The sequence below is a fragment of the Cololabis saira genome, chromosome 8 (assembly GCF_033807715.1).
Source record: "Cololabis saira isolate AMF1-May2022 chromosome 8, fColSai1.1, whole genome shotgun sequence".
NCBI classification, from domain to species: domain Eukaryota; kingdom Metazoa; phylum Chordata; class Actinopteri; order Beloniformes; family Belonidae; genus Cololabis; species Cololabis saira.
The window spans coordinates 41,650,761-41,667,721 of record NC_084594.1 but is presented as its reverse complement, the minus strand read 5'-3'; the positions used below and the strand labels follow the sequence as shown (position 1 = coordinate 41,667,721).

General features: G+C 42.0%; 1 protein-coding gene across 1 annotated transcript in view; it reads right to left on the bottom strand.

The window, feature by feature from the left end:
* Nucleotides 1–16,394, bottom strand: part of epha8 (eph receptor A8) — a 206,199-nt gene extending 189,805 nt beyond the window's left edge. Inside the window, exon 1 of the mRNA XM_061728015.1 lies at nt 16,072–16,394. Coding sequence (XP_061583999.1) covers nt 16,072–16,159 — 88 coding nt within the window. The 5' untranslated portion in view covers nt 16,160–16,394. The remainder of the gene's footprint in view (nt 1–16,071) is intronic.
* Between the last annotated feature and the right edge of the window lie 567 nt (nt 16,395–16,961).

Below are 16,961 nucleotides of genomic sequence, written 5' to 3'. Positions count from 1 at the left end.
CGCGGCACCATTCCTCCTATCTTATTTTAGCAGGTGCCTTCCAGGCTGGAGCGAGGGACCCTTGCTTATGCCTCCAAGGCATCATGCTTGCTGCATGATGAAGGGTGGAGGATGCTTAGGGCCAGCCAGGCTCATCCATTCCCAGGGGAGAGACGAGTGAACAGCAGATGATACTGCTGCCGAGGCCTGCCTAGCTTCCCTAGGGAAAACTACCTGAGGGGTATAGACACAGAGGAGAGGCAGGTGGACCTATTTATAGAGCCGGTAAAGAGGAGAGGTGAGGAAAAAGGAGATGGGGAGAATGGAAGAGGAGGAAAGTTGAAAACAAAAAGGAGGAAAGTCTGAAAGCAGATGACAACATGATATCCGTGGCTGAGGCACCCGCAGAGATGTAGGTTGAAGTTGTCTGCAGCGTCGGCTGAAAATAAGATGAATCCTGACTTGTGGTTTGGCCTGCTGCTGAAAAATCCAACAAAGTATGCCTCGACATATTGATTTATGGCAGAGAAGGTTCACGCAGAGGTTAGATGGGTTGAACTGAGAGGAGAGAGAGAAACAGAGCTGAGGGAAAATATTTGAGTCAAGATGACAGTTGTGTTTTATCAACACAGACTCCAAGTCCAATCCAGAAGATCTTTAGATGTTTCAAGACAAGCCCACCCTTCATCTTTGGCGTTAATAAATAAAATATCGTATTTTTCATTGACTTCGTCAGTTATAGCCCACTCTGTCCTTGCTTCAGCCTTCGTGCTGCGTGTACATCTCCATTTCACACTGATGCCCTTTAATGATTTTTTTTAAATTTCAATGAGCTGACATTTTACATAAAGAGCTCTTATTATCTCTGGCTTGTGCTTAATGATGAATGGCAATAATTACTGTCAGTCACTGTGTCTAATGTGCCATGGTCACGTCCCTGTTTCTGTTCTTGAGTGTGCATGCTTAATGAGAGAAAAGAGCCAGTGAGAGCCAACGCTAGACAACAAAAAGTCTGGTATCCATATGGAAATGGAACACAACTGAACCTGATACAGTCCAGGCTTCAACTTCAAGGAGAATGTTTAGTAAAGTGGAAGTGGTGAACGCCAGTTATCGAGAACGTTGGATCCCTGTTTCAAGGCTGTGAGATAATAATGTATGCGACTGCTACAGCACATCTGCTGCTGAGCCCGAAAGAGCAAAACAAAAATGTAATAATGGACTTGGGGAAATCATTGACGACCTGTGCAGCACCTGACTGGCCATGCCATAGCCTCTCTGTCCAGCACGGAGCTCGTAGTCGTTCATCTGTAGCCGACCAGATCTGTCCTCAATGACAGCACCAGCTACACAATGTTCTGTTCTTTTTACTGCCACAAATACCTTGATAGATGTGTGAATGCAGTCGAAAGAGAACGAGAAATTCTTCAGAGGGGTTACATCACATATATAAATGCTTATTCGCCACTTTTGTTTTCAAAATGTTGTGGCCTTTTAATTTATTTTTGGGGTACAGGGAGAAGACATGCAGCAAAGAGTCGCAGGCTGGGAGTGGAACCTCGACCTGCACGAGTATATGAGTACCTGCTCAACCACGTGAGCTATCCGGCACGCTATTATTTCATTTGTATCGCACATTTCATGCACAGAGAACTCAAGGTGCTTTAAAAACTGCTGGGAATTTGAGTGTTTTATTTGACTCCGGGCTTTGTTTTAATGAACAAATTAAGAATGTTGTCCAGTCGTGTTTTTATCAGCTGAAGTTTATTTCCAAAATCAAATCTTTTTTATCTCCTGATAATCGCCACAAAGTTGTCCATGCTTTTATTCTGTCTTGCCTAGATTATTGTTTTTTTTTGTTTTTTTTCTACCTTGTCTGCACACATATTAATGATTGATACCATGAAGTTAGAAACCAAAGGTATATATATGTGCATTATTACTATATTTAATATATATACATATATATACGCATACATATGCATACACATACATAAATATACACATACAAACCCAGTGATTTACACTGCCAATCCAGGAAGCAGGAACACACGGAGACACACGTCAAGCACTGGAAATCTGCAACAAAAAAACACAAACAAAACACGAAACCGGCACGGACCCGACCAAAACACGAACAGCAATCGGCCCAAATCTTGAGATCTGATCGCAGTCTGAGCTAAGCTACCGCTACCGCTACCTAACCCCAAAAACTACAGAGCCAGCATGCAGGTGAACAAGCCAGTGTGTGTGTGTGTGTGTGTGTGTGTGTGTGTGTGTGTGTGTGTGTGTGTGTGTGTGTGTGTGTGTGTGTGTGTGTGTGTGTGTGTGTGTGTGTGTGTGTGGCCTGCCCACCATCACTGCCACCATTGCCCAAAACCAGCTTAGATGGACTGGTCATGTAGTCCGAATGCCTGACTCTCGCCTCCCAAAACAAGTCCTTTATTCCCAGCTTGCTGAAGGGAAACAGGCCCCGGGAGGTCAAAAGAAGAGGTTCAAGGACAACATAAAGGCAAACCTGAAGAAGTGTCACATAAACCTTAAATCCTGGGAAGACAAGGCAACAGATTATTGGGTCGCCCAATAATCGAGGCGACCCAGGCTTGCCTCGATTATTGTAACGACCTTTACACTAGGGCTGCAACGATTCGTCGACGTTGTCGACAGAAATCGATAATCCAAATTGTCGACAATGAATTCCATTGTCGACAATTGTCGCCAGACGTGTTCTTTCCAACGGAGTGAGGCGTCTCACTTCAATACAATCTCTGCCGAGAGTGCGCATGCACGATAGCGTCTCTGCCGAGCGGTAGCGGGTAAAACAACAACGCGTAACAAAACTTCAAACGTTTGGGAGCCTTTTAGCCTTGAAATGGCGAATAAAAAGATGACTTGCAGGGTTTACAAAGCCGACCTTGCTTTTCACGGGAGCACATCGGTAATGCTCGAGCATTTGAAGAGAAAGCACGTCGGAATGTTGAACGAAACGGACTCGCCTTGGTAAGATATTAAGCTTATTTTCATTTGTTAAATTAATTCATTCCATTCGTTAACTGTTTATGTTATGTTATTTATTAGTATTATTTGAGCCACTCACAGCCTACTCTCGTTTCTAAAACCTCAATCTCAATAATTGATGCTGCGCGAAAGGCGAAAAAGCTTGTGTGATGATGACAATGATGGATTTGCATCTAACTTTCTGTCAGGTAGCCTACCTATGAACTGTCAATTATCCACCAAGCTCACAATTATCATATTAACATTAAATCAGATAGATTTGTCTGGACATTTCGCTTGCTGGACAGGAGAAGACACTAAATCAACTAACCAGAGATGTAGGAAAGCATTTTCAGTTTAATTTGAGCTGATGCCCCCCTAAAGATGTCAGAACCTTACTTGGTCTACATTCTACTAGAAGATTAAAAATTCTCCATATTGTTTACTGATTCGTAAACTAACGAAAACACTTTAAAGTTTATTCTGTAGCTGGTCACCATGTAAGAATCTCAGAACACGAGAGATGTGCTCAGTTTTCATGGTTCTTCTGGCAGCAGCGTTCTGGATGAGCTGAAGTTGTCTAATGGTTTATTTTTAGGGAAGATGTAATAGAAGAGCGTTACCAGTAGTCAAGTCTGCTGGAGATGAAGGCATGATGAGCATTTCTACATCTGCTCCGAACATCACATTTCTGACTCTTTATTTGTTTGAGGTGATACAAAGCTGTTTTAATTTTATTTTTATCGTGATTATTATTAATTATGTGTTTGGTAGATTATTTCTTTGTTGTGACCATATTTCTTGGCAATAAATCTGATACCGTTGGAAAGCCTGTTTATTTCCCTTTGAAATGGTGACACATTTTTAGGAACGTACATTTGTGGGAGGAGCAGCAGAGCTGAGTATGTGGGTGTGTCCATGAAACATTTTCCAGATCTTCTTTGTCCTTTTTATTCCAGTGATTTGTTTGGTGGATTGGATGATTGATGTCTGAAGAAACAACACACATTGGTAATTTAAAAATTGATCAATTTAAAAGGGGACCTATTATGGCACCTAATACCTATTTTAAACAGGCCTTGAATGTCTTAAAAACAAGCTTTTGATTGTTTTTGCTAAATAAATTAGAAATTCAGCCTCTGAGCCATGTCTTTATCTTCCCCGTTTCTAACCTCCATCTCTATGAGGGATTCTGAGTGGGCAGGCGGCTATGATAATGAGGCACTGCGCTGATTGGCTGCCTGACGCGATGACGCGATACACCGCTACGAAAAAATAGCGGAAGCTCCAGCCGGCGGAATTGTTGTTGTTCCGGCCAGAGTTAGTTGTGGGCGTGGTTTCACGCATCGCTCCTGTCGTGACGTCACAACAGGAGCAGAATCTGAACGGCTCGTAGAAGCCACGTGACACTGGACGGCTCATCCGGGCGGCTGTACAGACACTGCAGAATTTGGTTGCTTTCCTCCTTCTCTGAGTTGTCAGGCTGAGGGGAGACCACTTTATTATGTTAAAGCAAGAAAAAAACCTGTTTTTCATAATAGGTCCCCTTTAACAAACGGGAGCCTCAGTAGCGTGTGGAAGAACCAAATGCAGCCACAACAGTCTGCCCCCCCCCTCGTGCTGGTCACCAGCCTGGTCACATTGCTATGGGATGGATCCCATTCTGCAACCAGCATTTGTCCCAAATCAGCCAACGTGGTCTTGTTGGTCACTCTGACACAAACAGCTCTCCCAAGCTGATCCACAAGTGTTCAGTGGGGTTGACGTCTCCATCCTCTCCCCTCCCAGATTCTGGAGGTGGTCTCTGATAAACCCGCTCTGTTGCTTTTAAACTCAGTTCACTCAGAGATTTGTTGCTAAATTGTTCATCTGACTTGAAAGTGTATGGATGAATAACACCAACAAGCTTTCTACTTGTTTGAGTTCCTACACTTTCAAACTGGACGCCATCATCTGAAAATATCTACATTTCCAAAGTTGCCAAAGAAGGTTCAGACACTACAATCAGTCTTTGACTTCACGTCTCTTCAAGTGGCAAAGATGTTTTAAATAGAGAAAGCAGACAAAGATCCACATGGAACAAAAAGCCCCCGTACCAAACCTTAGCATGCTGGACGGTGATGGAACTAGATTTTAAGAGTCATAAAAATATTTTCCAGTGGTACAAATTAGCACAGAATCGGCAGCAAAAAATGGTAAGCCATGAGATGTTAATATGTTTTGTGTTAGTGCTCATGTTTCCAGCTTTTTGCCAAGTCAAATATACAATCATAAATAACAGAATGTTTGTCAAATGTTATATGAAGAATTGTCAAAACACAATTTAAGAAAGTTTGAGCACAAACCCAGTGCTGGAAAACTTGCATTTGTTGGATTATTTGCTTTTTTAGCCTTTGAACAGCAAACTTTCCAAATCTCTGCTGAGCACGATGATGATGGATTTAATGAGTGCTGAAATGAGGAATCAGTATAAAAAATACATGTGAATATAAGCTAGTGCAGTTCAGTAAACAACACAAGTGTACTGGGACACATGATTGTAAAGCTTCCGCATATGTTTAAGCTTGTTCATAAACTGATATTGTAGAAAAAGGATAATGTCAGTAAATTAGTTTTAATTGGACATTTCAAACAAATATGTTCAATGTGCAGCGTTAACTGATAAACTAATGAATGAGAAACTAAAGTTGTTTAACCAGTGATTTATCGACTAACTCCAGGTAATTTTGGCCCTTTTCCATTACTTCCTTGCACAAAGTTTTTTTTTTATGTGTGTCTCTGCATATATATTAGTGGTTAGTGCATGATTTAGTGAAAACCATTATCCTTGACATATATATGCATTTTACTCTCAGATGTAAGTCTTCTTAAAGTGAGTGATCGTATGTGTGTGTTTGTGTCCTTCTGTCCTCTTCAACAGTCTGATCTAACACATTTTATTATTATTTGAATTTCATATTCTGACGGAGGACCAAAATCATCGGTGTGAAACACGAAAGGACAAGACTGATAGAAAGACAAGGCAGCGATGGGTGCGGTTTGTGGTGACTGCTGTAAAGTTGGTTTATTCCTTATAGATGGTAAAGCTTGATGGGTAAATGATTGAGAATTGAATAACTCGATTTTCTGTGATGAAGATAGAAAAGTACTAGATGCAGTCATGTACATATGTTAGATTGATTGACGATGTGTGCATGGTTGTTTGTGTATATGGTTCTGCGATGGACTGGCAATCTGTCCAGGGTGAACCCTTGCCTTTTCGCACACCCCCATGAACCTGTGCGGGATTAAGCGTGTATAGAAAATGGATGAACAAATGAATGAATACATGAAAACAATAGTATAAATGTATTTTCTCTTTTTTCCTAGTGTTTTTATATACTGGTTATACTGGTATAACAAATACATTTCCAGCTTGTTGCTATGAATTAATCCTTTATTTTAATTCATACATTTGTTTAGCCTTGATTTTAATACTGAGGTTATTTCAGGAGGTAACTCCTGGACTGATCCAATACATTGAAGCAAGCTTTTACAACTGTTTCAGTAAAATAATGTTCATCTGATTGAGTAGCTTTTCGCCTCCTCTCACAAGTTAAACAACATAAACAATTCTGTTCCCCTTACACCCACATTTCACATAACAATGTTAGGAACATCTCCATGGAAATAGCTCAATTAAATGTGTGTGAGTGTGTTTGTATATTTGTGTGCATGTATGTCTGGAATTTCATAAGTAGAAAAATGAATAATCGCACTCGACCCCCCCCAAAAAAAACTCCCTCACTAGATATTAATTGCATCACGGCTGTGATATATGAACAGATTAGCGAGTGTAAAATGCATTATTTCCTAATGGAAACAAGCCCAGGAACACATCCATCAACCTGCATCACACTTGGTTTGGGGAACACTACATCATGCATGAGCATTTAGTTCACCTGTCGCAGACGGTACCTGTCCAAGGTTTAGGTTTATGGAACAAAGGTCTATTTTCACTCGTATCCAAAGACATCCTTGTTCATCACACAGACACAGAAAGTGACTTTGCAGCAGGACTGGGAGAGCAAACCGTTCCACGTAGGCAAGCGTTCACATGCTTAGCTTTGTTGGTTTGGTCAGTTAGGTTGAATGGTCAACGATTTTAGGTCTTTTTCTTTTCATGTATTCACTCAATGAGACACGAGGAAAAAAAAAACATTTATTTAGGTGTCTGAGGTGATTAACAAGTTAAAAGCTGGAAAAAAAACTCTTCCCTTTATTTCTGGAGCCCAAGCCCGATCTCTCATTTCATCTCGGCATCTGTTAATGTAAATCGGCTGAGAGGAAATTGAGAAGTATGATTGAGAAGAAAGCATGTGTTCTGTTCTCCTCTTGAATTTCCTCTATTTGTAGAATGTGAGTCTGTCTACTTCAGTCCAAACTTGTGGAGGTGGCTTTCTAACCTTTTCCAGCTTGTTGAGCATCAAGCATCCTCCACATGTGTTATGAAGGATGCTCATGTCCCATTCAGAGAGCACGACCCGCTGTGTACAACATGCTAAAGTGGGCACCGTTAGGAGTAGATGTTTCAAATGTGTCTAGACTTAGACACAGCAGAGCATTTGGAGTGTTGTGACCACATAGTGCCATAACTCAAGTCACAACATCGCACACAAATAATCACCACAATTCACACACAGATGTTACGAAACTGGAATCGCATTAAAAGTTTAAAAAAGGGATGACATTTCTCTGCAGATAAGTGAAGCTGATGCAGACAACTTTCTTTAAAACTGCGCTTCTGGAGATGTCCACCAGAAGTGACTGGTGACTAATACACTGGAATAACTTAAACCATGACATCAGTTGTCATCATTACTTAAACAGCAGTGGGCAAAGAAAGTGTCTTATGTGACAACAGCTGGCAGAAAAGCCGCCGACCTGCGGGAGCTGCACCGCAACACGGGGCCGGCCGCTCAATGCCGATGAATCTTTCAGATTCAACCAGTGATAATGAAGGTCATAATCTGTCTCAGCCTCTCTTGACTCAGGGTTGGGATTGCAGTGGGCTAAAGAGCTGGACATCATTTAGTAATGTGCAGTTACATATCGGATCAGGAGTTGCCCAGCTGCTCCTGATCCACCGTGCTGCTGCTCTGGGAGTTAGGAATTAAGAGAAACGTGTCAAAAGCTCGGGGTTCAATATCTCAATGAGTTGAAATGACTTTGAGTGTTTGCACGCATTCTAGGGCTGGGCGATATGGACCAAAAGTCATATCTCGATATTTTCTAGCTAAATGGCGATACTCGATATATATCTCGATATTTTTTCTGTGCCTTAATTAGGGTTTCCCCCAAAGCATTATAGCATAGCATCTCTGTTAGCTTCATTTTTTTCTGAGGCAAACCCTTAAAAAAACAGTCAGTTTTAATACAAAGCCTCGTGCCAAATGTCACACAGGTACCTTTATTAACAGAGCTCTGCACAATATCAAAATGTATAAAACAAATGAAATAAAAATAAACTGCCTGCATATATAGAATAAAAATGCTTCTTGAATAAAATAAAACAAATATCCCTTTCCTGCATAACAATTAAATTAAAATACACGGTGCAATTAATAGAATGTAGACAGTAACAGGCAGACTTTTCCACTGAGGTTGACTGTTGTGCAAATAACAAAACATTTGTGCAAATCTCAAATAAAACATTCAAGTCAATTTGTCACAAAATAAGCTATATCAAAATCATTAAAAAAAATGTAATTTTTTTTTTTTTTTTTTTTTTTTTAAATCGATATAAACAATATTGTCTCGTACCATATCGTGTTTGAAAATATATCGATATATATTAAAATCTCGATATATCGCCCAGCCCTAACGCATTCAATTCAATTTTATTTATATAGCGTCTATTACAACTGAAGTTGTCTCTAGGATCTTTCCAGAGACCAGAACATGACCCCCCGAGCAATTATTACATAAACACTGCCAGGTAAAAAACTCCCCTAGATTTTACGATCACATAGATTTAAAAGAGCTGCCTGTTATTTCATTTAAACATGAGTTGCTAATCCCAGAGGTTCACATACTTTTGTCCCATACATTATATGTGTGTATCAACAAATAAGCAAATAAAAGACAAACATTTTGGTTTTCATTTGCTTATTTGGTTTCCCTATGCGTCTAGAGCTCATGTGACCATCTGATAATGTTGATCATATTCATTCAAAAATATCGAACATAGTTTTTTAATCAGGTTTGCAGATTTCAGCTCCAATTTTAAATAGTTCCAATCAGAAATATTTCCAACAAGAGATCAGACTCTAATCAGCGCGTTTGAGGTTGGAAAATATGGGCAGCTATCCATTTTCCTTTAATGTTTAAGGAATTCAAATCCCACGCTCTTGACCCAAGCTTTCTCTCTGAGCTGTGACTCAGAGGAAGCTCTTCACACAATGAGCATGGTGCAAACTTCCAGTTTGACCTTATTAGTTGAATGGCTTTTCGTTATAGCAGCAATCGGAGCAGGTTGGCCAGCATTTATCAGAGCATATTAGACTTTATCTGAGCCTCTATTAAACTTAATCAACATTTAAATCCTTTAATGGATTGAAAGGAATTGAGAGCAGCTAATTATCAGCTCGACGCTGCTGTTGATGAAGACATCAACCAAACTTGAAGGGATTTCATTCCAGATGGAAGGCTCCTTGTCTTTGTTTTTTGGCTCACGTCACGCTCTTTGATGCGTGCAAACAGTTGTATTTCTCTGCCCTGTCCTTCTAATGTCATAACTGGCTATTGTGCAGTCTCTCCTTTGCTTCTAACACGTCCCACGTTTCCCTGTAATACCATAAGTGAGGAGATGAGTCTGTTGCTGCAGAGCCACATCTCCGTCATTCATCAGTCCCCGTGAAGGGAACATCATAAAGAGCTCTCTCCAGGAGGGATGTGCTAACACGACCACAACACCAGCCCATTACAGAGCTGTCAAGCGTCGCCTACAGTACAACTGGGTCTCACTCTTTTGCTTTATACTCCGTCTTTTCGGTGAGGAATCCTGCAGCCCACATGCTGACAGAGCGCAGAAACATGAAATTACCCGATCACACAGTCTAGCGGAGGCGGTGGGGCTGCTGATCTCTGGCCGACCCAGCATCAGCTCCTAATAATGGGAGGACGGGGCTCGAGAGAGAGAGGCCCCGGCTTTGTAAGGCCTGGGCTCGTACAGCTCAGGAGGACACATTGATCCTATTCCAGCCTCTTTCTGTTAAAAGCTGGCTAACAAGGCTGATGTCTTAATAAAGGCCGATGCCTGGAGGACAAAAAGCAGGGGGGACGCCAGGCCAGGCCGTGTCGAGACAAGCTAGCAGAGTGAGAGTCCCTCTGTTTCATGAAGTCAACCACAATCAACCTCAAGTTTAAGATAAAACAATCAAAAAAATTATATTTCAGTCATTTGCTGGCGAACAAGTTAATATTTGTTAATTCGTCAAGTAATAATGTCAATAATTAATTGCTTGCTTTATTAATAATTAACCAAAATAATTTCGTTCAATATCACTAATTGAAAAAGTCAATTATGAGAAAATTGTAAAAAACTACAAAATGTTGCATGTGCAAGAGGAGATGTGGTAAAGCGAGGGAGCTGTGAGGATGAGTGCAGCGCTGCTCGTGATCTCTGCAACAGTCAGCGCTGGATTAATCATTCACGCAGCAGGCAGCATCTCGCACTGGTCAAATTACTGTTATTGTTTTCAACATATTTCACAGCATCCTTGCATCAACGCCGTTGCACCCGTGTCTACTGAAGTTGCTCGACTGCGTGCATGCGAGCAGTCCAGGTCGGCAACGTCATATCCTGTTGTTGTTTTTATTGCTATTCCTTTTTTTGGTTTAATTTTAAAAGTTTGCTTTTGTTGTTGTTACATTACAAATCAAGCAAATTCGCGCCACTAATGTCGCGACCTATCGTTAAGAGGACAGAAGATAAAATACTCATGCTTTTTAAACGACACTAAATACTGCAGAGTACGGAAGAGTATTAGGGCTATGCAGGAGAAAAAATATTTGAGGGGAAGATTTTTTTTTATTGTGCACTTCGAGAAAAAAGTCGAAATGTTGAGAAAAAAGTTGAAATTTCGCCTTTTTTCCTCAACATTTCAACTTTATTCACGAAATTTTGACTTTATTCTTGAAATTGTATTTCAACATTAATCTCGACATATTAACTTTTTTCCTCAACATTTCGACTTTTTTCTCAACATTTTGACTTTTTTCTCGAAGTGCATAATGAAAAAAAAATCTTCCTCCTATAAAATATATATTTTTTTTTAATCCTGCCTGGCCCTAATACTCTTCCGTAGCAGAGTCACAAAAAAAGGTTCAGAAATGAAACAATAATAGGGGTTGGATAGCTTCCTGGGACTGGCAGCTGCCTCCGTGCATGTATATGCTGCAGACCTCTGCTGCTGGCAGAGCCGGATCTGGGAACCTCTACTTTTGCTCCCCCTCCATCTCTCTTTGCCCCCGTCAAACGGCTTTCAAAAAGGGCCAATACAGAACCAAATCCTCCATTAGAAACGGGAGTATTTTAGCCTTTCCATGTTTACGGGCTCAGAGGCCAGGACTTGAACCTGCAGCGGCTTTGTACGAGGGGCTCCTGCTCATCCAGTGAGCGACGTATCGCCCCACAGCACGCAACACATAGTAATATAATAGGAGGAGGAGAAGTCGATGCTCATCTCTCAGAAGACAACATGATGGAAGAATCCAGTGATTTGTTTCTGCTGAGAGGTATTTGGTACAGTTTGGCTGCTATGAGAAGGTGGGAAAAAAGTATCGATAGAGGGCTTTAAGAGCTCGACTGAGGTGCCATGGGGAAAATATATTTTCTAGTCACAGAGCTGACCCATGTCCTTGAGCAGCATACTTAAGCAGCTTCACCACTTAGTACAATAAATGCCTCTTTTCTCCTCTGTAATCTGCACTAGAGAGATTTTATTTAAAAGCGATTAATTGTGACAAGTCCTCGTGCATGTTATTTTCATGCCGCGCTGTCAAACACGCTGCAGGTTTTCTTCTGACTGAAGGGAGATTGAACAAACACGAGGGTCAAAGCCGACGATCACTCTGACCCAGATCAAAAATGGTATTTTCTTATTTTTTCACAGACAAAAATGTATCTTCACCTTTTCATACACATGGCCAAAGAGAAAAACTCCTCCGTTCTTATTCGTTTGCTCAAGGTTCCGTGTTCAAATGCTTAAGTGACGGGAAATAAAGAAGCTCCTTGCTGCCACATATTGTTCCTGCCTTTGGGTCTGTGTTTCCCAGTTGGTCCTCCTGCCGCAGAGGTATGTGGTAATAATCCTCCACCTACAGTTTGCTCATTAGCAGCGAGTCCTATTCTCTGCATGGGTCTTTTCATGTTCCTCAGTACTGACAACAACCTGAGGGAATGCTCCCCGTTCCTTGATGGGAACGCCGCGGTGAGGAGCGATATGCAGGCAGGAGACCGCCTCCTCCATACAGGTGGATACGCACACGGAGCTAACCGCTGTGTGTCCACTTATTTGTCTGAAGACACATTCAGATTCAATTTCAGTGCTCAACGTCACAGATTCCGTGTCCGTCATCAGACAGCACTCGGTTGAAGGATATTTACAGCAAGTGGTCGATGTTTAACGTTTATTTCTTCGGAAGATTCTTTGTCATTAGTGCAAAACAAAAACAAAAAAACAAAGTTGAAAATGTGAAGAATGTTGCCCTTCTTTATTGGGAAGACTGCAGTTTACAGAGACATGCTGTTTTAATTTAAATTTAATTTCAAAAACTTGTGAATAAAGATAATGCAAAATGAAGAAATTAAAATATTTTAAAATATAAAAGGATTCAAAATCAAATAATACAATATAAAAGTATTAATACAAAAAAATATTTAAAAAAAAAGACTTACTCCCTATATTTTTAAGCATTTCATTATAAAGTGGACCAGATGTTAACAATTTATTCGGCTTCATAAAATGGGCCTTTTCTCAAATTAAAGACATTTTTTGTCTCCATCACTTTGTTACTCATTTACATTCACTTTTTGAGAACTATAGTCATATAAATAGTGATTCAAGTAATGTAGTTCTTTTAGTTCTCTTGTTGTTATTTGGTGATGTGGATAATTAAGTGAAGTGAAATAAATGCAAAAGATTTTCTTAAAGCCTTTTTTTTTAAAAGACTAAATTAAACGGGGGAAATAAAAGATAAACAGCCAGTAATTGGATTGTAGTTTTAATGTTTGTAATGTCTTTTTGTGAAAGATTGAGATTGATCTGTAAAAAAAAATGTTGCATTTCCCTAAAGGCTGAAATGACTTTTTATATGGCGAAAAAAAAAAGAAGGAGGTCATTAAAAAGTTGTTTTTTTATATTCACCCAAAAATAGCAAGCTTTTCTTGGAAAAATTAAAAAGGAGAAGAAATTGCATGGGCTTATAAATAATCTTAACATAAGGCTTTGCACGAGGCTATATGGTGCCGAACTGCCTGCCAGAGCCCTAACGTCAGCTGAGGAGGCTCTACCTTCCTCCTGCTCTCACACTGACGCCAGCTCCTCTCTTTATTTTCTGTTTGTGGATCTAAAAAAGCAGCATGATTCTCCTATAATTACTCGGTCTCTCACACGCACCGTTTTTTCAGTGCGGGATTCAATATTCCACCTCTCTTATCAAAAACATGCAGACGCCACAAACTCTAAATACTTTTTTGTCTGTGTTAGTCAGGCGTTGACTCTCCCGCCCGCCGCCATCACCACGTACAGAAATGTATATATTGAAACACACACACACACACACACACACTTATATACATACGCACACACTGAATAGTCGATTGCAAGGGAATAAAGGATGGTGTTTGAAGGACACTAGACTTGTGAGTGAAATGTATAATTCAGCCCAGTCGTGTTGCACAGCCAGCGTCGTGTACACATATAGGCAGGGCGCGTGTTCACGTGATGAACGGTGAAACCATGAAGAATGGATAAAAACAAGATGGCTGAACGCCGGCTCCTGCTCGTTCATGCTGTGTTCAAACAAATAGACGCTCTTGTGCGAGTGCTCTTGAGCATCGTCTGCTGCCAAGCGGCGCTGTGCGTGGCTGCATGAGCAGTTCGTTACCAGTTCATACGCTCATTTAATACCCAACTCTTCCTTCAGTCCAGAGTTAGAGTTATCGTTACCGTCTTCATCTAACCTGCATGTATATATATTTATATATATATATATAAATCTCTGCCATTTGTTTGGACTTCATTACATCCAGTTTAACACAACAGCAGTGCTATTTCTTTGCTAATTTCCAATTTTGCATGAAATTATTTACAGCATTTTCATCCTGCTTAGTAAGACACAACATATCTCGTATTCCTGTTTATCTTTGACACTACAAGGACCACCTTACTGGCATCCATGTAGTTTCTGCAAAATTATTTGCTATCGGGATTCTAGACTTTTAGGGTTATTTAAAAGTGTAATTTTTAGATATGACTTTTTTCAGTGCTTTTTACTATAAATTCACTCCCTAGACTTTAGATACGAGATGTTTGAAAACTTAATTGAGCATAAAAATGAAAAGAAACCTTTTGGAAAACGAACGACACCGGAGCCCACTCCAACCCGATCAGGACCCGTGGTCTTTTCACTACATCCGATATCCTGCTCCCAACTAAAAGGTAAAAATCACCCCCTAAAAATTACTTTTGATGTCCCAAATTTGGTTTTTAGGATTGGAAAAACGTTTCTCATTATTTTTCTTTGTGGTGGCTCGCGACCACTCAAAAGAATTTAATTGACGAGTCATTCTGGACTCCTATTTAGTTCAGTTTTACAGACAGTTATTGTCAGTATCCAAAACCGTCCAGGGCAGTGCGGGATGTAGGATCAATGGGTGAGACGAGCATCGCAGTAAAGTCTAAATGCATCTGAGGAACAAAGATGCAGGACGGCGACGGCGGGAGACTCCCGTGGAGGTCAGTGAGCAGAACTCACGCTCCCAGGAACAGGGTCGGGTGATAAGAACCCAACATGCAGATAAAATCACATTTTAACAGCAGCTCATGGGGACTGTCTGGAGCTTCCTGCCCTGTTTGACCCGAGGCGGCCCGGACCCCTATTTTTCACTGCTCAACGCTGGATAAGTGGCTACCGTCACCCCCTCGTGACGGAGGGGATGTACCTGAACCAAAGCACGGATTTCTTCCCTTTTTTCCTCTCACTACACCTTCCGTGTCCTCTCCTCCTCCGGGGTTTTTTCTGCGTGCAGCCGTCAAAGCTGAATGTTGCCATCAGGGGCAAAGTATAGGCGGCTGCTGTCACCGAGACCAGGCCGTGTCAGTGACCCTGTCACGCACACGCACACACACACACACGCAGACACACACTCACACATCAAAGACACACACACACACGTGCAAAGAAAGAAGTGACCGGAGACTTTGAGGTGTGTGTGCGTTTGTGTGTGTGACATTAACGGAACAAGTGACAACAACAGTTTTCCTTCTCATGGTGGAAAGATAACAGACAAGAGGATGGAAGTAAACACACCCAGGCTGGGCCTCGGGGAGTGTGTGACAAGAACACACACACACATCCAGAAGCACGCGCACACACACACACACACACAAACACACACACACACAGACAAGAGACATGTAGGAAACTCACAAATTCACAAAGACGTTCACCTCAGATCATCTATAGGGAAGCAGCAGAGATGCTCGCGCACACACACACACACACTCAGATGCCGTCACGGCAGCGTCGAAGCCCACGGCGGAGGCTGAGCTGACGCACAAGTCGGGAAACACAAACCACGTCAAGAAGACTGTTCTCTCACACACACACACACAAGCCATCATCATCATCATCGAGTTTTTCCTCAGAGCAAACTTTGATGTCACGGCACAACTTCAAAAATACCGACCACCTCTGTCGTTCATCATCACTGTGGTCTTTTGTTGGGGTTTTTTTCACACATGTAAGAAGTTAATCTCTTGCTGACAGAAAATGTGCATCATTTGTCTGTCTGTTGACTTGAACACACGCACACACACACAGTCGTACCTTCGTTGCTGCCGGTTCCCGCGGAGCCCACAGCCTGGAGTGAGATAGTCCACAGCAGCATCGCAGCCAGCCCCGGATCTGAAGCCATGGTGCTCTCCCTCACACGCCGCCCGTCTCCCTCTGCCTCTCGCCCCCTCTCTCCTCTCTGGCTCCCCTCACTCTCTCTCTCTCTGCCACCCTGCTACCTCTCTTTCTTCTCGGCTTCCTCCTTTTCTTCTTTTTCTCTTTGCGTCCCAGGGTTTAAGAGAGCGCTCGGGGTGGAAAGTGCGTGCTTGTGCGTGTGAGTGCGAGGGCTGCGATCTCATTGGGTTGGAGTTGGAGGCTGCCTCTGTGGCTCGCTTCAGTCTGCCGGCTCTCTCACACACATACACACATTCATACACAGACTTTCGGGAGGCTGCCAGAGGGGGGAGGGACGAGTGCGTCTGTCAAAGTTGCGGCAGCCAATTAGAGTGCGGGAGCAGGTTGGCGCTGCACGCTAAACGCTCTCCTGGTGGTCACACCCTCCTGTCCCACCTGCCTGGCCAACTCTCACTTTGTGTTTATCTCTCTGGGTCTCTGAGCTGCACAGTGCACCACCCCCACCCCCCCCCCCCATCCCCATCCACCCACTCTGTGTTATTTATCCTCATTTGTCATTGGCTTCCCCCGCACACATTAACTCACCTACCCAGTGGCAAATATCTGACTGATGGGCTGGAGTGAGATCGGCCTCATCTCTGCGAGGCCCGAGGACAGTCATAGGTTATCGATTGTCCACATTACATTTTTAAAGATGTCATCTGACTATGTCCAGGTGCAGCGGAGTGTGTGTGGGCTGTTCAAGTGCTATTGAATAATATATTCACCTCCCGTGCTGAATCTGAACATGTGCCAGATTACAGAACCCG